We start from the raw sequence: 20,927 nt of genomic DNA on the forward strand, positions 1-20,927 counted from the left end.
AGGAGAGGAGAGGAGAGGAGAGGAGAGGAGAGGAGAGGAGAGGAGAGTTCATTTGTCATCCATTGCGTGCTTTGTTGAAGACTTAGGCAAGCCTTTGTGGTTTGTTTTCTAAGATACATAACTGAGACATGAAGAAGATATATGAAGTAGTTTTCTTCCAAGAGAATAAATGGATGCCCGTGTTGTCTTCGATAGGTTTCCAGAATTAAGTTCTTTTGAGCTAGTCTGCATTCAAGCTAGTCAACCACAATTCCTTTGTAGTCAATGGAAAGAAAGACGTTGTTTACAATGTGATTTATCTTGGCTTTAAGGAAATGTACTCACTAGGTGAGAACATCATGTAGCTAAGCTATAGAAGCTCTTGTTGTAGGATGGGAGTTTAGCTTTGCTCTTTTAGGTGTAGTTTTGTCTCATTTGAAAACTGCCTGTGTCTCCTCCAGTTATGAAGACAGTTCAGAATAACTTGTCCAGATGTAAAGCTTTAAAATTCAAGTAAATCCTGTCTCTCAGGCCGTGTTGGGCAAGATTAACCAAAATGCCAGTTACTGACTTTGCCACCTTTGTGTTACTTTATTCCAGCTTTAGTGCAAAATGTCTTAGTCTGGCTTTATGTAGAGCATGCACGTTAGTAGAAAAACATATTGAAGAAAGATGTGATCTTTTTTTCCCCCATCTTTTGCTGTAAATCACTAAAACTAGCCTCAGTGAGCTTTTCCATTGCTATCTCCCTGCCAATGCAGGAAGTGTCAGGCTTTGGTTATGTGTAACACATGTTCAATAAGAGCTGGGTTTAGAGAGAGGCATAACTTCTTAAGCTTTAAGTATTCATGTTAGCTGTCTTTTTACTTTTGCTTTTAAGGGACTTTTTGCTTAGTGCATGGTGCTAGCTTTGAAGCACTAAATCATGGAAAAAAAAGCCTCTGCCTAAGCACCTTCAGGGTTGTCCAAGACCCTGCCACTCTGTCCCATCCCTTGCTGAGCAGATGTGTGGGGATAAGCTCTCCTGTTACAGACTGGCCCTCGACAATGTGCGTGGGACTGCCCGTAAGAAGACTAGCTTATAGGAAATGTGGAGATGTCTCCTGTGATGTGAGCTGTTCTTCCCAGTGCACCGGACTGTGACTATATTAAATTACAGACCGTGTTGCCTAAGCCACCAGATGGCGAAGATAATTGACCTGTGGTCACAAAAGACTTGGCTAGATGCAAACAGCAGTGAAATTAAATAAGCAGAACGTCTTTTTACTGTCGGTCTGGGAAGACCTGACTATGTGTGTTTCTCACTGTCACCACTTTGGACTCTGTTGTTATCTCACTCAGAGCATTGCTGTGGATGTCCAGGAGTGGAAGCTTCATGGGCAGAAAGAAACCTTGCTGTGTGTATGAATGTAGTGTTCCTGCAGCCCCCTCGCATGCATGGCTGAGCTCAGAGCCAAATCCAAGAGTGGTTGAAACTTCACACTGTTGAAGGGATCAAGCAGAGGGACTTAAAGTATCCGAGAAGTAGGAAAATCTTATGGAGAACAACTTCATGTTGAAAGCCTGATTTTTGGCTATGCTAATTGCGTGTGTGCATCTGTGGGAAATGAGTTTCCTTTCTTTGCTGGAGCGTTAAGCTGTGGGTGCACAAAGGCACAAAGGTTCTGGAGCATGAATAACACTCTTGTCCGTAACCATGGTCATTCCAGGACAGCCCAGTGAGTGGCTGGAATTTAGCCCCTGCCATTAACTTGTTTTTCCAGGACTTCAGTTTCTAGGACTGTAAATACTACGTATTTCATGAGAACTACAATTATTTTTCATTTCAAACTGGAAAGTCTTGTCCCTCCCCACCTCTCTGTAGTAAGGCCTTTTTTGCACCTCCCCCTTTCGAGGAAGCAGAAACAGAGTAGCCAAGCTCTGGGTTGCAAAATATTGATTTCATGCAAATGAGATGGGGAAGAAAAGCCAGATGCAGTCAGTTTTCTGTCTCCTTTAAGCAGAAATAATACTCCCTAAGCACTCTTCTACTTAAAAGAGAGCAAAGACAGCAATCACTGCTAATTTTTATTTTATAGAGGTACCTGGATGTTTGAATATGAAGTGATGTGCAGTGAAGGAAATCTCTGGAAGCATTTATTATTGCCTTCAATTAGGAATTGAAAATAAGAAGAAAAAGCAAATGGCCTTCAGATGTTACTCAGTAACATTTTCAGCTCTTCCTAACCAACTGCCATATTTCTCCTAGCTACAAAGTGCAAGAGTTCTCCTTTTGCTGATTAAAACTGGGTAAGAGTTATTCGTATTCTTACAGTTTTGTGTACTGAAGCAGGAATCTGACAGGAATGAACAAGCACGGTATTTAAAAGGAGCAGTCGGATACGAGACTTCATGAGGCACTTGCCAAGATTTTTCTGTGTATGTTTGTGTACTGAACAAGGCATCTCCCTTCTCCTCGGTGTGCTTGTTTATTGACTGTAAATATATAATTATTTATACCTCGATTCCTTATCTGACATAACAATCGTTTCCTAATTGAAATTCTTGGTAACAGAGACACTTTTGTCTGTAACTTATTTTGGTTGGCAGAATGTATAACTCCTGGTTGTCAGAGCCTTTTTCTGTTATTTCTTCGGACTGATGCTACTGAATTAGTTTAAGGCTTTCCTTGAAAAAATGTAATGTTTTCCCTTATCAGCTGTTTGCTAAACAAAAGAGAGTAAAAACCAAAAAAGGAGAGAGTAAGCGTAACAAAGATTTTGAGCAGCCAGTGGAGAACAGAACTGTTGTCTTTCAAGAACCCTTGGCAGTGAGGAAGGTTCTGCATTAAAAAATGTTGGACTTGTCTGAATAGATAATATCAGCAACCTTCTGTGCCAGGGACTGTTGCTGTGTTGAGTCAATGATGACTTTCTGCTGGAGCCCAATAAGAGAATTGTCTCAAGGCACCAAGCCATACGAACTTGAAGAGACAAGCCAGCCGTGGTGGAACGAGTGGCCCTCAACAATGTTTTCCTTTGAGCTTCTAAGCTTTGCCTTAGAAGGCAAGGGCCTATGAGACTCGCCAACCCAAAGAGACTTCTTCATCACTAGAAACTTGAGCCTGAATGCAGAGGTTCATCGTGGAGAAAACAAAGCAGAAAGCCCCAGGAAAATTCTGCAGAGTGGCTACTTCCTCCTCCAGGGGAGTTCCTCTCTTACCCTGCTGACTGTATTATTATTATTATTTTAAAAACACTACCCTTCAGTTTCTGTTTAAAGATTTTTTTTAAGGCGGTGGGAAGTAAGCAAGTGGATTTCTCGAGCCTTTTTATGCTTTCTGAAAACATACACGGTAGGTCTGGATAACAATTTGCAATTTGTACTTTTGGACTAGGAACACAGTTGAAAATTCAGTTGTAGCATGTGTTATATGTGATTATTGTCTTCTGGAGTAATGTCTTAGTCTGTTGACAGAACATTTTATTGGTAACTTAAATTCCTTTCGTGTTGTTTTTTTAAACAAACTAGGAAGCCTTCTTTACTCATTTGTTCTCTTAGCAGCTGAGTAAGTTTGATGTGGTCTCTAACAGTATGTTTGATTCTCTGTGTTCTATTCTGGAATGCTCTATGAGCCCATGGTCTTCTCTTTTTTCCCTTTTTCAACTTCTTCTGTCCCAAAAGGATAATACACAAAGCATTTCCCTACAATTAAGGTCTTGCTGGTCTGAATGTCTAATTTTCCAGTGCATCTGGTCCTCAGAAAAGTCTCTGTGCCTCAGTCATGCAGAGATGCTGCTGTTTTTTCTGTGATGGTATTCTTACTGATTCAAAAACAATCAGCAGAGTCCATTTACTTGCTCAATTTATGTTCTATTACATTTCCAGTAGAAAGTGTAGTACATAAATCTTTTCAAAGTGCACTTAAAATAGCCTTAAATGGCAACTGAAAATCTCTCCAAAGTACAATATTTGCAGTCTAGAGGAGGATTTATCATGTAAGCAGTGCTACTGTTTTACTGCTCCCTTAATTGAGCATTAGGAAAACAGGAGAGAAGCATTTTGGCAGCAAAATGCTAGAAAAAAAAGTGCCCTCAAAATTTGCCCCTTCTATGTTGTACGAAATGTTTCACTTAGAGTGGAAATCAATGCACCAATGAAAAATTATCTAAGATAAGCACATGAGTCTTGATTTTGTGCATATCTGTGTAAGTTCTGCAGCTTTTGTTAACATCAGCTAGACAGAATTAGGACTCCGTGTACTTTCTGAGGTGACGGGAAGGAGTTATTCGTATCTATTTTATTTCAGAGGTTTTCACACTATTGTTAGGGTAATGATATACCCTGATTCATGTACCACAGTGGCACTGTCCCTTGTTGATTGACATACATGGCAACAACCGTGGAAGAAGAAAGGGATGGGGGATGGCAATTTAGGCGGAGTGGTAGACGAGTATGGTCTGAGACAACCAGAAGACACTTGAAAGGAAAATGTTTCTATGATTTACTACTTTGTACTGCTTTGATTTACAAGGAAGATTAAAAGAAAAAATATGCAAAAAGAATCCTATGGCTGAACTTTTGCAGAAAGACTGACTTCCCTTCTGTGGTTCTTTGAGACATGAGAAAGAAGCCAGCCCTAACCCAAAAGATGTTTCTGGTAACTCAGCCAATAAGCTGGGTCCTATGAGCTTTGGAGTCATGCCTGTTTTACTGACATTCATGCAATTTTGGATCTGAATAGGCTCACCTCTTGCTGCCTCTCTGCACACAGTAAGTTTGGACTTCTCTCAAGAAGGTAGTTTGACTACTCCGTCATACTGGGGTATCCAGGTTGGGCACTGCTGCACTTGGCACAGTGAGACACCAGAGTTGGGTTTTTCCCACAAGGTGCAGATGTCTGTGTTAGATTTATTTACCCTCATGCTCTGCCATTACTGGGAAGAAAGGCAGTCACCTGAAGATAACCTCCTAGGTCGTCTTTTTTTTTCTACTGGCTGTACAGAGTGCTATAGTGACTAACTGAGACACAGATCTGTGGGTGTAGATGAAATAGATATTCCTGCAGATTGCCGGCCATTTTACCTGTAGAATTGCAAGGCTGCTGATTCAGAAGGGCACTTACTCATGTGGCAGCCCTCGAAAGAAAAGCATTTAAAAAACCAACAACAAACTAAAAGGAAGGCTTAGATTTGATAACTACTCTCAGGCAGTCCATTAAAATTTGAAGTATCAGACAAATGTATTCATGTAGGAGATAAAAGTTTTCACTTGGCTATTAAATTTCTAATCTATGATGCTAACTGATAATTTGAAAACTACTTATTTTTTAAATCTACTACTTCTGTGTGTATTCTTTTGCTCAAACATAAATTCCTGTCCCAGCTGGTTATATCCTGCCTGTTGCTGTTGACCAGTGTGCAGTCACAAGACGAACATGCCAAACCTGTGAGTTCGAGGGCTGCAGATGCAAAGGCATCTTTTTATGAGTGTGTGTGTAATGTTTGTCTCTATGTACAGGTTATATATGTTTATGTCAAGGGATCAGTTAAGAGATCCATTTCCTGTTATAGGAAACAGCACAGAACTGTATGTTGTTGGAACAGCAGCACCAAGCTTGGCTTTTGAATAGGCAGAGCAGACGTGTTTAGGGGAAGGCAGTAATGCAGGAGCAAAGCAATCACAGTGTCAGCATGTCTCGCACCAGTGCTGTGGCTTTGTGCATCACAAATCTGTTCAAAATGTGCAAAATCATTTGGCGTGTGTGGGAGGTTGCCAAGGAGAAATTAACTTAGGGAAAAAAAAAATCATAAAAGACTACATTTTAATTTTGTCTAGAACAGATTATTTCTGTTAATTGTGGTTGTTTCAGAATAGAAGAATCTATGCAGAATTGGGCCAAAACAGCCATTTGGTGACACTAACCTGTAGTCTCCTCTAACACTGCATAAAGCCAAAAAACTTCCTTTTGTGTCTGTGTTTGGGTTTCAGGACTCAAGCCCTCAGGAGAAAGTAGAAGGGAATAAATAAAAAATGATTGGGAGAGGCCGCAGATGCTCTCTTAGCATCTCTGCGTCCTGAGACTTGTGGTCTGCTACGTGGAAGCTGCAAGTGTTAGTGTCCAGGCTAAAGCTGCTGCATCATAGGAAGATTTGGGTTGGAAGGGACCTTGCCTTGCCCAGCCCTGTGCCACAGGCAGGGATGCCTTCTATGAGGTCAGGCTGCTCGAGGCCCTGTCAAGGCCTAGCTGCGCTCCCTCCCCCACCCTGTCCTTAGGCTTTTCTGATTGCTTGTGTAGTCACCCCCCAAGCCAGTCCTGTCAAAGCCTAAGTTACAGAAAAATAAGCACTGAAGAAACCATTAGTCTAACCCAGACATCTTGACTGAGCTAGGTATGAGAGCAACTACATGAGCCACAGTGCTGGCAGGTTTGCTGGTAGGAGGTAATCCTGGCTCAGTGTTAGCTGGAGCAGGATGTCTGTTGTGATCCTGGATATGCAGCTCAGCTGGTAGGTAGAAGCCTGCAGGAAATGCAAGAGGAAAACTTATCAGTTGTTTTGTTCCCAGTAAAAGAAAACCCTCAATACGGAGTTAGGAACACCCTCTAAGGTATCATGTCCTGGAACAGTGTCCAGTGATGCTCAGACCTTTGAGACCTTGTGGTTGGATTTATGGTACAAGATTACCTCAATACCTCCTGGGCTGGCTGATTAGCTGCATGCTTGAATTATGCAGGAGCATGAATCAGGAAAGGGATTTTTTTGGAGTAGTGTGCTGGCTGCTGTGTTCGGAGGCAGTGCAATCATATGGCTAGGGAGGCTTGGCAGAACTGAATCACAGTACAAAGAGATGAGTGATGAGGCAAGGAACTCGTTAGCATGATCTCAAGCTCTTCCCCTGACCCTGTCCATGTCAAGAAAAGAGGGGATCACTTTGTTGGTGAGATCTGGAGATTGTATTGGCAATTAAAGTTTTTCTTGCTTTGGGCACTGTAAGTGGGAGGGTGTAAAGGAATTCTGCACCTTCAGCTGTGGGCAAGTGGAATGAGCTAACACAAGATGGATCCTGGAGTTCCAGAAGCAGTTGTTAAATGTAGCAGGTGTGGGTTTGTTCTGCCAAGTCGCTGCTTGAACGGAGAACACAGGTAGGTGGTGGCATGAAGTCCTCACACCCTCCCTGAGCTGTGGCAGGAATTGCTTAGGTGCTGAGGTGCGTGCTCGCTATCCTGGAGATCTGCTGATGGGTAGAGTATGCTACTCAATAGAAGACAAAAATAAAGGTTGTTCTGGTGTGTAATTAGTATTTCTTTCTGCCAGAGACAGTTTCCAAGCATAACATTTTTGTGGGGAAAAGATACTGAGCAGATTGTTAAGCTCAAAGGCAGTGCAAGCTAGTCTACAGATTTTCAGTGCTTGTATTTGTTTCTTACAGAATCATAGGGATTGGAAACGACTTGTGGAGATCATCTAGTCCTGCTAACGCAGCGTCCCTACAGAACCTTATGACAGATAGAGTCAGCGTGTTGCTTCATGACAAAGCGTGCCTGTTCCTAAGTAGAACTGATTCTGCCCAGCTCTGCCACAGTCCCCATTGTAGATCTCAAAGCACTCTTTGTTTTTGTTACTCTTAATGCTTTAAAAATCTGAGTCTCAAAGAAGTGATACATTTCGATTACAGACATGTCTAAGTGCCTCAGTTGCATCGGGTAGCCAGCCTGCCTCTCTGGCCTCGGATCCTTGGCACTTCTGCAGTCGGGCTGCTGCAGCTGTGTCTTTGAGCTCTCCTGTCTGCTTCATTGCCTTATTGTGGCCCTTAGTTCTGTTTTGCAAGAGTGAGCAGAGGGTTAAATTTATATTTTCTTTAAGGTCCAAAACTCTTATTTTAAGAGTCTTGAAAATAGGCTTAAGTACATAAAAAGATTTTCCTGGCAGTTTGATGAACCATTGTTGGGGGTAGGAAATCAAGATGTGGAGGCTTTCACATCATCTCCTTAATCATGTAAAAGGCAGAAGGTTCTTGTAAAAAGCTGGTGTCCTCCCAGAGCGGCACACGACCACTTCATTGTCCCCTCCCAGTCTCTCCCCTAGCTCTGTTTCCAAAACTTGTCTTTCCTTATCCACTCACTTTTCTTTTCTCCTGTAACATGCTGACCTTTAGCACTGCCCCAGATGTCTCCTCCTGTGCCCGCTGCATGCATTGTCAGCTGCACGCGGGTTGCATATCCCCAAATCAATTTTAAGGAGACACTGGTGGAGGTGGATTTCAGCAAAATGCATACTGTTCATTTCTGGGTTTCTGCCAGGATGGGTTTCAAGTGTTCACATGCCATCTAGGAGGCTCATTCAAGGTCTAGAGCTAGGCAGATACTGTAAGGACCAGCACACTGGAGAAGCACTTGGGATGGGCTTTGTGACCCTGTCTGTCACAGCCTCTTGGGAAGGGTAATGTTATTCATAGGTGATGTGTAAGCACTGACTCCAGTCATCAGGAAGACAGCTTGTACTGGGTTACCCAAGTTAGGTCACATGGCTGAAGTCAGCTAGAAGATGGTCAAAGTAACAGTTTAGTCCTTAATTGTACGCAAAAAAAAAAAAAAAAAAAAAAAAAAAAAAAAAGGGGGGGGGGAGGGGGGATCAATGGCTTCTGCGTTTTGTTTTTATTTCCTTTAAGTGTTATGCTTGCAGGACATCATCTGCTCATCTCTCCACTGCCCTGTGTTGAGCTGAACTCAGATTTGGATTGTTAACCCCTGCTTCTGACCCTGGGTACTCCACTTTTCAGAGTATGAGTGAGCACCTGGATTTTATAACACTTAGAAGTGCCAGTTTTAAAACCAAAAATGGCTTTCAGCTTTCACAGAATGGTGTGGACAGGGAGATCTTAGTCTTGCCTCCTGCTTTCCTCTTCATCCGTCTGTCTCCTGCTTTCAGTGCAGTGTTTAAAGCCCACCTGAGCACTGCCCACCTAATGACCACAGCAGCTCTTTGTCCTGCTGAACGCTTTCTGTATACCTTACCTCATATTTATTTTGGCTTAAGATACAACCCAGTTGTCCAAACGTTTACTGCTGGATGTGCTCCCGCCGACATCTGCAGGAGAGCAGTGAGTCCAGCTGCCGGCCCCAGCGATCCAAGAGCAGCTGCTGCCCGTTTGGATACAGACCTTCCAGAAGAAGTTGTGTATCCTGTCCTGAACACAGAGTGTGTTTTTCACTTATGTCCTTCCAAGATAAAAGGCAGCAAAGACGACCACCACTTAAGGACTAATTAGCTAGAAGCCTCCATCTCATTTGGCAAAATCCAGATGTTATCCTGCTGATTTCAAGGTTGTTATTCAAGCGCAAAAATTGACACAGAGGAGTTGAGGCTGGGTCTACATCACAGGCTTTTGCTGAGGAGGCCTTCAATCAGGGTTTTGATGGGTGTGTGATCTTTGGCCAGCACAGCTGTGCTGACAGGAAGTCCCTAGCATAGATTTCTGCTAATTGTACTGGTGAAGCCTTGCTTTTAGTGGTATTGCTGATATGGGGGAGAAGCTCTCTTGCAAGTTCCTCACTGTCAGTGCTGACCTCCCTTCATCGACCCCATTCACATCAGTTCCGGCTGCACTGGCTGCTTCCCAGGTAAGAGCTGCCCCAGGTTGGCACATTCCTTTATTTCCCCATTTGGGAGGTTCCTATTAGGAAGTTAGGACCACACTTGCTTTTTCTTTTTTAGTATTGTAAGTTTTAGTCATTTGAATGCATTTTTTGAAATGTACATCTTGTTCTCAAGAAGGCTTTGATCTTAGCAGTCTTTTCATCTGTACATCAATCTGTTGTGTGAAAATGCTGGAACGTGCTTTTATTGTGGCATGGGATTTCTTCAGTTTTTGTTTTCATTTCTCTGTGTAGTTGAGAGAATTTTTCATCCCTGAGGATCTCCCTTTGGCTTGATCCTACATAAAAGTTGACCACACATGTGTCAGGCTGTAAGGACCACTTTAGGCCATATCTTTCAATTTTCTTTGCAGGGATTTCCTGATATTAAATTAAGCCAATTCATTTTCCTTCCTCACATTAAGATAAAGAAAGCATTTTGGCCAAGTCTGCACATTTTTGTGAGCAGACATAAGCACAGACATAAGCACTCTCTGCCTGTCTCCACTAGGAAGGATCTGACATAAAACCCAGAATCTTGTGATTGCTACAGCACGAGGCAGAGTCTGGACTGACTTACCTGTTCTTCTCTGTGTTATTGGACTGAGCAGTCAGGTGCTGCTGATTGTGGTAATTTAGCCAGTTCAGGGCATAGGCATTATAATACAGATCCATCTGCATTTGGCCATGTAGACTTAGCCTTAATCTTAGTTGCTTGTACCTGCTCCTCCTGTGCACTGCCTGCTGTAAGGAGGAAGTTTAGGCATCACGTTAAAATCCTAGAATCCTTAGAGTTGGAAGGGACCTTTTAAAGTCATCTAGTCCGATTCCCGTGCTGAGAACAGGGACATCCACATGTAGTTCAGGTTGCCCGGGGCCTGATCCAGCCTCGCCTTGGAAGTCTCAAGGGGTGGGGTATCCATCACCTGGGCAATGTTTTCCAGTACCTCACCACCTTCCCTGTAAAATACTTTTTCCTTATATGTAACATAAATCTACCCTCTTGAAGCTTGAAACCATTTCCCCTTGTTCTGTCACAACAGACCTTGCTAAAGAGTCTGCCCCCTGTAGCTTCCCTTTAGATACTGAAAGGCCACTCTCAGGTCATCTTGGAACCTTCTCTTCTCCAGGCTGAACAGCCCCAGCTCTTTCGGCCTGTCCTCATAGGAGATGTGTTCTATCCCTTGGAGCATTTTTATGGCCTTCCTCTGGACGTGCTCCAATAGCTCTATGTCTCTGCTGTACTGAGGACTCCCCATCTGGATGCAGTGCTCCAGGTGATGCTGCACCAGTGCAGAGTAGAGGGGCAGGATCACCTCCCGTGCCCTGCTGGCTGTGTTTGCTTTTGATGGAGCCCAGGGTAGGGTTGACATTCTGGACTGTGAGGGCACCGTGCTGGCTCATGTCCAGCTTGCCGTCTACGAATACCCCCAACTCTTTTTTGGTAAGGCTGTGCTCAATCCTTTCTTCATCCAGCTTATACTGGTAGTAGATATTGCTTTGACCTAGGTGCAAGACTTTGCACTTGGAGTTGTTGGATTTGTTGTGCTTCTATAGTTATAGATGTGCTTTCTGAAAATATCCACCTCCTTGCGCTGTGCTGTTCCAGTGAAAGCCCTTGTGTAAATACTGTTATATCTGTGCAAAGTAAGTTTCATCCCAAGGGAAGGTGGAGAAGGAGTTGTTCAGCAGACAGCAGAAAAAGCTAGTCTATACCTCCTATATAAAAATGTGACATTTTAAAGAGATTATTGCCACTGAGCCAAATGTGTATCTCTGCCATTGTTGGACCCTCACTGAGGATATTGATGTGATAAGACATCTTTTATCACTTTCCTTAGTGTAAGCAAGCAATTGCTCTACTTCATAGTTGATAGCACTGTGGTAGTAGTTGCTCATTCTAACCTACCCCTTTGGTTATGTGTAACTGTGGGCAGAGAGTTTGGCTTGTAATTATATATAAGTTGAGGAGAAGATTGGAGTGTGCAAAGGAGCCGCCTGGTATGTGTGCTGCTGGGGCACAGCCTGCTCGAGCTGGTTCTCCATCAGGCATCCTCACCTCAACACTTCTGCATGGCCCAGGGGCATGCTCAGAGGTTGCAGGACTGAGCCGTGGTCTCATGTGCTTTGTGTTGACCTTTCAGAGGCTGAGACAGTGCCTCAGGATCTTTGAGTATTTATTGTTCTTTATGTCGTTGACTTGTTGGAGATAGGGGTAGACTTCTCATTTAATGAAAATATTATCCATTTATTTTTCTCCTGCTTTTATGTAGGTCCTACGAGAGACTAATAAATTGGCAGAAATGGAAGAGCCACCTTTGCTGCCAGGAGAAACCATTAAAGACATGGGTAAGCAAAGAATACATTTCTTACTGTTTGCTTGACCAAATAGAATATCCATAGAGCAAAATACTTTGTTGGTCAATGACCAACAGTAGCAAATTGCTGATGTTTTGAGACCCTGCAGGTTGTTTCAGCAAGACTGTATTTTGGAGGGTTCCTGGAGATCAGCATTAAAAGTGTTTTATCTGTTGGCAAATAACCAAGCAGTCACGTGAGTCTGTAAGGCCAGGTGGGTTTCAGAGTGCAGAGTGAGACTGAGCGTATTAGACCTTCCCTTGGTAGCAGCTCTAGTACAACCTCTTTCGTACCTGGTATCCACGTTCGCACAAACAGTGGGGGAATTTAATGCCTTGAAGGACCCTGTTTATCAGTTACACACTTGTGGAAATCATAGAAACATATGAGGACTAAGGTCAAACAACTGGACATTATATATATATAAATATATGTGTTTGTACATGTGCAATGTAAGTGGAATTGATTAAGGCTGAGGGCTGACCTAATTGCAGCCTTTTAGCACCTAAAGGGAGTTTACAAACAGGAAGGGAATCAAGTCTTTGAAAGGGTAGATAACTGCAGGACAAGGGTGAAATGGTTTTAAGTTGAAGGAGGGAAGATTTAGATTGGATGTCAGGGGGAAGTTCTTTACTATGAGAGTGGTGAGGTGCTGGAACAGGCTGCCCAGAGGGGCTGTGGATACCCCATCCATCCCTGGAGGTGTTCAAGGCCAGGTTGGATGGGGCCCTGGGCAGCCTGGTCTGCTATTAAATGTGGAGGTTGGTGGCCCTGCCTGTGGCAGGGGGGTTGGAGATTCATGATCCTTGAGGTCCCTCCCAGCCCTGGCCATTCTGTGATTCTGTGATTCCTTAGGAAACCAAGCTAATGTAAATGTGAGAGGTGGTGTGGCTTTTAAGTTGGCAAGACTAGTGTTTGAGATAATGCCGAAGATTCCTTACCTGGGAAACATTTTTCTAGCACCTTTTCCCTTTTCTGGTAATTTCTGTTCTTTTTCAGATGTGTGTGCACACTCCTCTTACTAGTAGTTTTTATTTTTTATCTGTTTAGAATATATAGAAACTGCTTTTTCAATAATGAGAACTATAATGGAGCAGCCGGGCAGGGTGCTCTCACCCTTATTATGAGTTTCATGAGTCTGCTTTTAAGCTCTTGTCGATGCACTCTTTGGATAGAAGTGATTAATAATCATCAGTAATGAAACAAACATTGGTTTAATTAGAGCTGAAGCATTTTGTGTTTAATAGCCCTTACAATAGAGGCATTTCATTTTATATAAATGAATAGTAAGGTTGCTAGCATATATATTTTAAACCAGAAATTCTCTGCTCCTTATTTTGCTTCAGACTTGTCATTCCTCTTCCCTGTTCCCTGGAACTTTCTAGCTGAGGCTCTGAAGGCAACCAGAGCTGGGTCTGGCTGCCTGCCCACTGTTGATTTTTAAGGATTCCTCTCCGTATCTGAATCTAGAGAGTCAACAGTGCCTTTATAGAAGCAGGGCTGATGTGAGGACGAGATGAGTGCCGTAGAGTAAGGCAGTGTCCCTCCCTCCTTCCAGACTGAAACCTATGGGATAAGGGTGGATGAAATTTGGGTCCCTGTGACACTTCAGCTGCCTCCCACTCGTTTGCATGGTGGCTGTCACCTGACTGGGAGGTGAGCTTTCTTACTGCCTTCTTGCAGTCCTTGCAAAATGGATCCCTTAGGGTTTGTAGGCCTAAGGTTATTAAGATGGGCTGGGGGTTTTGTTTTCTTTTCCAAATTTCATGGATCTGGCAGCTGTAGTCTGTGGGTCTGCTTCTGAAAGGATGTCTGTGTTTGAGGAATATTGCTACCAGTTGGTAATAGCATCGCCACAGCACAGCCAGCCCACTGTTCAGTGACAGAAGGTGTGACAGGTCACTGATGGGTGCTGGTGGGGGGGAACAACTTGAATGTTGGCTTTTTTAATTGATATAAAACAGAAGGGCAGTTAGAGGAGGTGTTTGCTGTGGAAAACCAGCAGCACCTCTTTCCTTTTGCCGGCACAAGCGAGAAACGTTTGAGGCCTTTTACGAAGGGGACTGGTTTGAGTCACCGTCACTCAGGTTCAGAAATAATTGAATTGTTGCAGAGTAATTTGATCGCTGGGTTAAGGTTTAACATCACTGGCAATTGGGTGCTATATGGATTTTTGGCTGCTGGAAGTCACTGCAGCTCTGCTGGCTTCAGTCAGGGCCATTAGCAGGGACTGCATGTTGGGTCTGACTGTGTGTGTAAGGGTGTGAAGGAGGACCTAAGCATCCTAAAAGCCATCTGCAGGAGAACTGACTTCTCTTGGTCTCAATGGCACAAAACAGCTTGCTGGCAATCATTTTTTTTGTGCAGATATTTGTCAGTTTCAGATATTATGCAGTTAGGCAGGAATTGTCTCTTCTCACACACGGTGTTCTCCTGGTACTGTTACTGCTGATGAGACAGGAAGAGTAAATAGTTGGTATCAAATACTGACTTTTTAATTGTGTTCTGTGCAAATGTGAGATTCCAGGTATTGTACTTACCTTTACTTTGATATATGCCCAAACTTTTATCTTCTTGACAGAACTGAAACTTGCATGTTAGTTCTAGGCTAGCACACCCGATTAAGCTTGTTTTCATTTCATGCTCTGGAAAGAATACCCTGAGTATGTTTGTGAATTTTACTCTCATAAATTAACCATGAAATTCACCTTTTCTTTCTTTCTTTCTTTCTTTCTTTCTTTCTTTTTTTTTTTTTAAAGCTAAAGATGTTACTTACATCTGCCCCTTCACTGGAGCCATCAGAGGAACCCTTACTGTTACCAATTATAGACTGTACTTTAAAAGCATGGAACGGGTAAGCCTTTGTAACCATCTGCTTCTGTGGGCTGTTCAGTCTTGAGGACTTAGGTGTATTTTGGTTTGTGGTTTTTAGTGTAGTTGTGTGTGAATGATAGCTGTATGTTTGGGAATATAGGCATAAGGGAACAGGAGCTGGGATTTTCCCCCCTCCCCTTTTTAAACTCACAAATTTCAACTGTCTACAGGACCCTCCTTTTGTCCTAGATGCATCTTTAGGTGTTATCAACAGAGTGGAGAAAATAGGAGGTGCTTCCAGTCGTGGTGAGAATTCCTATGGACTGGAGATTGTGTGCAAGGTAAACATTTATGTTTTACAGTGAGAGAAAGGGAAAATGTATTTTAAAAGATTTTCTCTATAATATTGTAAGAAGTTCTGGAAAACCTTTCAGTATTATTTCATGCACTTCAAAAATGTCTGATTTTGAAAGTCACTTCGAGGACTCTCTAGCTCCACTCATTAGAGATGAGATCCAAACCTTTTTTAAGGCTTTGTGCTAGGTAGTATCTTTTCTCTTCATAGCGGAAACCGAAGTCTGTATCACAGTAGTGCAATCCTCAAGTCTTTCACATTGCTTACCAGGACATCCCAAGAGGACTCTACTCATTGTGCAGTATGGGATGCCTTCAATGCGATTGCACTTCAAGAGTAAAAAAGGGGTTCATGATTCTCTCAAGGTCATTACCTTGTGTCCAGCTGCTGCTGTGCTTTGTGGTGAGGAACTGGAGAGTAACCTTCAGTTCCCCTTGAGGCTACTCTTGCATTTCTTTCAAGGTAGTAAATTTTTAAAGTGTGCCTCTCAGGAGCTGTTGGAGTCACTGAAAATGCAAACTGTAGTGGAAATAATTAGTTCACCTCCTAGTGTTTACTTACTGTAGACCCCGAAGCAGATAAGGGCAACATCTGTTGTCCTAAAATCCATACCTCCTCTGTTCACCAAGGCACAACCCCTTTGCTTTTCTCAATGGCAGCTTGGGGAGAGCTAGATTCTGAACCTCGAAGGTCTTAGGATGTTACTTTCTGCTTGAGAGCAGATGGATGCATGAAGATGAGTCCCAAGCAGTGCTGGGCACTGCTGTGATTTTGGGGCACCAGGAAGCTAAGCAGACTCTCAAGCTGTGGGCATGCTGAGTCACAAACAGTTGATATAGCCTGTACACAATCACCCAGCTGCTTCCTCAGCCTACTGTAGTTGTAATCCTCCGAGGCTACCATGGGGGTGCCTGTGCTGGCAGGCCAATTTGTTCCCTGTTCTGCTTTGGATTCTTTGTCCTCAGCCATGTTACCCATATGCAAACTTGCTTACACAGGCAGGTTTAGAAGGAACTGTATTATTACCCTGGATGGGAAACTCAGGCGCAGACTAAAAGATAGATTTCTTGGTACTACACAACATACATATATATTGCAGCCCACTTGGCCCAGGGAATGCACAGCAGTTTAGTACACATAGAGCTTATGCATTATGAAATTTTGTGTGAGACCTGTCACCTCATCTCAGTCTTGTTAGACAGTCTTTGCCATTTTCCTAATTCTCTGACTTCATGTACTTGACCTTGATGGTTCACTTCCTGCTGGTGGCTGTTAAACTGTTTACTACAAATGTTTGAGTTTGTAGACCTGAGTGGAAAATCATGGCAGTATAGAGATGCTTTATTTAGTTCCTCAATTTAATTTTGTAGATGAGTACAGGAAAGATGTCCTGGGTTACCCCTCGTTGTGGAAACTGCTGCCGTGCAAAGTGTTCTCAGTTTCGCTCAGCCTTCTGAGTGCTCTGAGTTGCAGGTTTTAAGGGGAGCTGGCATTTGTTACTTTGCACTATCAAAGTAGCTAGCTGGGCTTCAGCTTCCAACGTGCAGTAGCTCTATGGAGATGCTCTGTGAGACTGTCCCTTCCAGTAGTGTTCTAGCACAGCTCAGCTTGGGAGCACAGCAGGAGCTGTCTCGCAAAGTCCTGTCAATCTGAGATAGTTGTCCATAGGTCTCTCCCCTAGACTTTTAGCAGGTAGGGAGCTTCATTTGGAGGCAAGGTACTGCCCATGCACTCCCTTTACTCCCTTGTGCTTGTGGCAGGCTTTGTGAAGGCTACAACAGGTCATCAAGCCAAATCCAGAGCTGCTGTATGACTCTGATCAACGTGCAATACTAAATCAGTACTGTAAAGAACATCATGATAGAACATCGTGATGTGACTTTTGTTTTGAATGCTGACTTTTGGAGTTCTGTTGGATGTTAAAATGGTTTAAAACCTACAGTTTGATTTCCTTTTTTTTTTATTAGGACATTAGAAACTTAAGATTTGCTCATAAGCCTGAAGGGAGAACTAGACGATCCATATTTGAGAACCTAATGAAATATGCTTTCCCAGTTTCAAATAATCTTGTAAGTATGTTTGGTTTTATTTTGTTTTCTTCCCATGTTGTTACCAAAAGGTGCAGAGTGGCAGTGAACTGTTTTGTTGAGTTTCACCTCCCAGGTGGAATATTCACATGATGTGTTTTATGTTGAACAAGATGAAATGCTGGTTTTAAACCTGTCTGAAGATTAACTCAGTCAGAATTGTATAGGAAACAGGAAAAGTCTACTACCATTGGGCTGGGTTACTTTGTTAATGAGGAATAACTTTCTGATTGTCCTCATAGTGGATGTAAAATATTCCAAACACAGTGACATCCATCAGAGGTTTACAGCTAATGGTGACTGCGCTGCTTCCAAACCTGAAATGCAGTTCATCTGTTCAGTCATTTTGTGACTCTGCAGTTGTTGCTTCAAATACTGATTGAGTCATACAATCACTGGATGGTTTAGATGGGAAGGGACCGCCTCTGGATCCATCTGATTCAACCTTCCTGTTCAAGCTGGGATACCCATGTTGCCTGGGATCATGATCATGGAAGGATCCAGTTTTTAATATGTAAGAGTGTTCTTGCACAAGTAGTCTTTTCTTTCTCTCTTATAACAGAGTTCTTTTGTCCATGAAGTACTGGGTGATAGACAAGAAAGACTGGGGTAGAGTGGTATAAATGCTGTTGAAGAAATGACCTCCTACAGTCAGTGTGTTGATTTTTTTAACAAAACCTTAAAAGAAAAGTAATACAGTAGGGGGAAAAAAAAAGGACCCATCAAGGATTCTTATTTTAGATGTTAAGCATCCTGGAAATGGACACTGAATGGGCTCTTAATGGCACATTTTCTTTTTCTCAGCCGCTTTTTGCATTCGAATACAAAGAAGTTTTTCCAGAAAATGGATGGAAGGTATATGACCCTATTTGGGAGTACAGAAGACAAGTGAGTATTGTGTCATACCCTTCCTCATCCTCTCTGTTCTTCAGAAGTGAGGCTCTGTGCAGCAATATAGAATTACAGGTTGTGTGAACAGAGAATGATCCTACTGACAAATGTCTCGCAGACCGGAATAGGACACTGTTCTCCATAGTGCAGTGATTGATGATGGCAGTTTTAGGGATAGTAGCATCCACTGATGAGAGATTATTCAGGCAGCAGAAAGATTGAAAGATTCAGGAGAGCTGGGCTGAAGCCAATGGGATGAGTTTCAACAAGGCCAAATGCCGGGTCCTGCACTTCGGCCACAACAACCCCAGGCGACGCTACAGGCTTGGGGCGGTGTGGCTGGAGGACTGCGTAGAGGAAATGGACCTGGGGGTATTGATTGATGCTCGGCTGAACATGAGCCAGCAGTGTGCCCAGGTGGCCAAGAAGGCCAATGGCATCCTGGCTTGCATCAGAAACAGTGTTGCAAGCAGGAGCAGAGAGGTGATTGTTCCCCTGTATTCAGCACTGGTGAGGCCGCACCTCGAGTACTGTGTCCAGTTTTGGGCCCCTCACTGCAAGAAAGATATTGAGGCCCTGGAACGTGTTCAAAGGAGGGCAACAAAGCTGGTGAGGGGTCTGGAACACAGGCCATATGGGGAGAGGCTGAAGGAGCTGGGAATGTTCAGCCTGGAGAAGAGGAGGCTCAGGGGAGACCTCATTGCTCTCTATAACTTCCTGAAGGGAGGTTGTAGTGAGCTGGGGGTCGGCCTCTTCTCTCGTGTCATTAGTGATAGGACCAGGGGGAATGGCTTCAAGCTACGGCAGGGGAGATTCAGGCTGGACATGAGGAAGTATTACTTTTCAGAAAGGGTGGTCAGGCACTGGAATGGACTGCCCAGGGAGGTGGTGGAGTCACCGACCCTGGGGGTGTTCAAGGAAAGACTGGATGTTGTGTTGAGGGACATGGTTTAGTAGGAGCTATTGGGAATAGGTGAACGGTTGGACTGGGTGATCTTTTAGGTCTTTTCCAACCTTGGTGATTCTATGATTCTATGATTCTAAGATGACTTTAGGTTTTGGTAGGAAAAAAGGCTATTGCTTTGTCATCAAATTGTGCTGGTGGTAAGAAACTGACGCTGGTATTTTGCACTTGTGGGCATCTCATTGTTGAGTTTCATGCCTCTATTCTTGCTTCTATTAGTCTTAATTATTTTCAGCTTTCTCTAAGATATCTCAAACAAGAACTGGAGGGAGGAAACAAAATCTAAGTGTAGAATGCCTTCATTTTTCTGGGGAGTCAGAGTAGAAGGCAGTCTGAAGAGCAGACAGTTTTAATGTGTCCAGAATAGACTGGTCAGAGGGTTTTAATGAGCACAAAGTGACAGGCTGTCAACTGGAAATACCAGGCTAAAAAGCTGAGTGCATCTCCCTAGGAAAAAAAAGACGGGGGATTTTTTTAATTTTGTATTTTTAACAACAAAATAGCTCTTTTCCTGCAGTGTTCAAATTGAGGAAACAACAGTTTGGTGATGATTCTGTTCTGGATACAGTAAACTTCTGCTTCATCCAGATCTGTCAGGATAAAGTCAATTTTCCTGTGTAAAATGAGGTTGTTTACAAACATATAATTTAAAGCTTTATTTGGATCTTTCCCATAAAACAAAATAAGGCAAGACCTATGTCCCAGTGTTGTTCATCTGATTCCTGACATCTGAAATCTAAAGAGGGAATCCATTTTACTAGCTTTAGTCTTCTAAAATCTGGGCATGCTTACTAAATTGCCTATCTGTGCCTATCATTAACAGATGGGCAGAGAGAGCTTCACTGTTGGAGGTGATTTGTTCCCTTCTAAAATAGCTACCTAAGATAGATCACTGTCTTCTAAATTGCTATTTGAAAGTGAGATGTATCATGCCCCCACTGTCTTTACTGCAAAAGAAAAATATATGTTTTGCAGTGATACTACAATATAAAACCCCAAAAGAAACAAATTCTCATGTGATCAGATTGACTTTGACTTGTTAGGCCAGATATTTGCAATCAAAATAATCTCAATTGAAAAGCACTGCATTCATTCAGCTAAGCTGCAGATAAAAAAGATGAGGCACAGAGGACATTTGAACAAAATCTGGATAGAAGAAAATAATTTCAAGTTATTAATATAATTAATATAATTAATCCAGTTTCTCAATCCTGGTGAGCTTAGAGTTTTTAGAATGTAGGCTTTCTGTTCATATTACCTTTTATACTGTGACTCTCAGTACCTTAAATTTGCCATGGGCTTGGTTGAACAGTGGAAAGATACAGAGATTTACGTGTAGGTGATTTTCAGCTTTTCTTGGCCTTTCTGCAGAGCAGATGAGACTCAGGGTCTTGGAGTCCTGAGGTGGCAATACAGCGTGTTGGTATGTTGTTGTGACATTGCTGCAACATGAGCTGCTTTTGTAATGACTTTTGCTCTTGCATCATTTTTGACTGGACAAGAAAAGCTTAGCCTGACTGCTTTTCTGTCAGGAAACCAAACTGCTGTCCAGATGCTAACACCATCAATAATTTGCTTGCATTGATAACTGCAAAAATGAATCCAAATGAGTTTTGTTTGCAGCCATGGCCTATCTGAGCTTTACACATGCTGGACCACCATCGTTCCCATTCCAGATCACACAATCTATCTGTCCCAACAGCTTATCTCCAGAAGTGACCAACGCCAGCTGCTGAAGAGGCAAACCATGCTGCAGTAGGCGTTTGTGTTGTAATCTGGCCAGGAGGAGACTTTCATCCCTTTCATTATAATTGATTTAAGTCCTGCAACATGAAGTTTTATGTCCTCTCCAAAACTTTAAGA

The 20,927-nt window shown here is 42.9% G+C and overlaps 1 protein-coding gene across 4 annotated transcripts in view; it reads left to right on the forward strand.

Moving 5' to 3' along the window:
* The window catches only part of MTMR2 (myotubularin related protein 2), a 63,015-nt gene that overhangs the window by 26,600 nt on the left and 15,488 nt on the right, over positions 1-20,927 (forward strand). For 2 of the 4 annotated variants that reach the window (XM_042838832.1, XM_042838834.1), the window contains exons 3-7: positions 11,869-11,944; positions 14,713-14,807; positions 14,998-15,108; positions 17,090-17,191; positions 18,014-18,097. In XM_042838832.1, the coding sequence (XP_042694766.1) occupies positions 11,869-11,944; positions 14,713-14,807; positions 14,998-15,108; positions 17,090-17,191; positions 18,014-18,097 (468 nt within the window). Of the gene's footprint in view, positions 1-2,927; positions 3,314-11,868; positions 11,945-14,712; positions 14,808-14,997; positions 15,109-17,089; positions 17,192-18,013; positions 18,098-20,927 lie in introns of those variants that run through there. The other 2 variants (XM_042838835.1, XM_042838836.1) reach the window with 2 other exon arrangements.

Source organism: Centrocercus urophasianus, unplaced genomic scaffold, assembly GCF_019232065.1.
Source record: "Centrocercus urophasianus isolate 14NV4802_14NV808 unplaced genomic scaffold, USGS_Curo_1.0 seq_9, whole genome shotgun sequence".
NCBI lineage: Eukaryota > Metazoa > Chordata > Aves > Galliformes > Phasianidae > Centrocercus > Centrocercus urophasianus.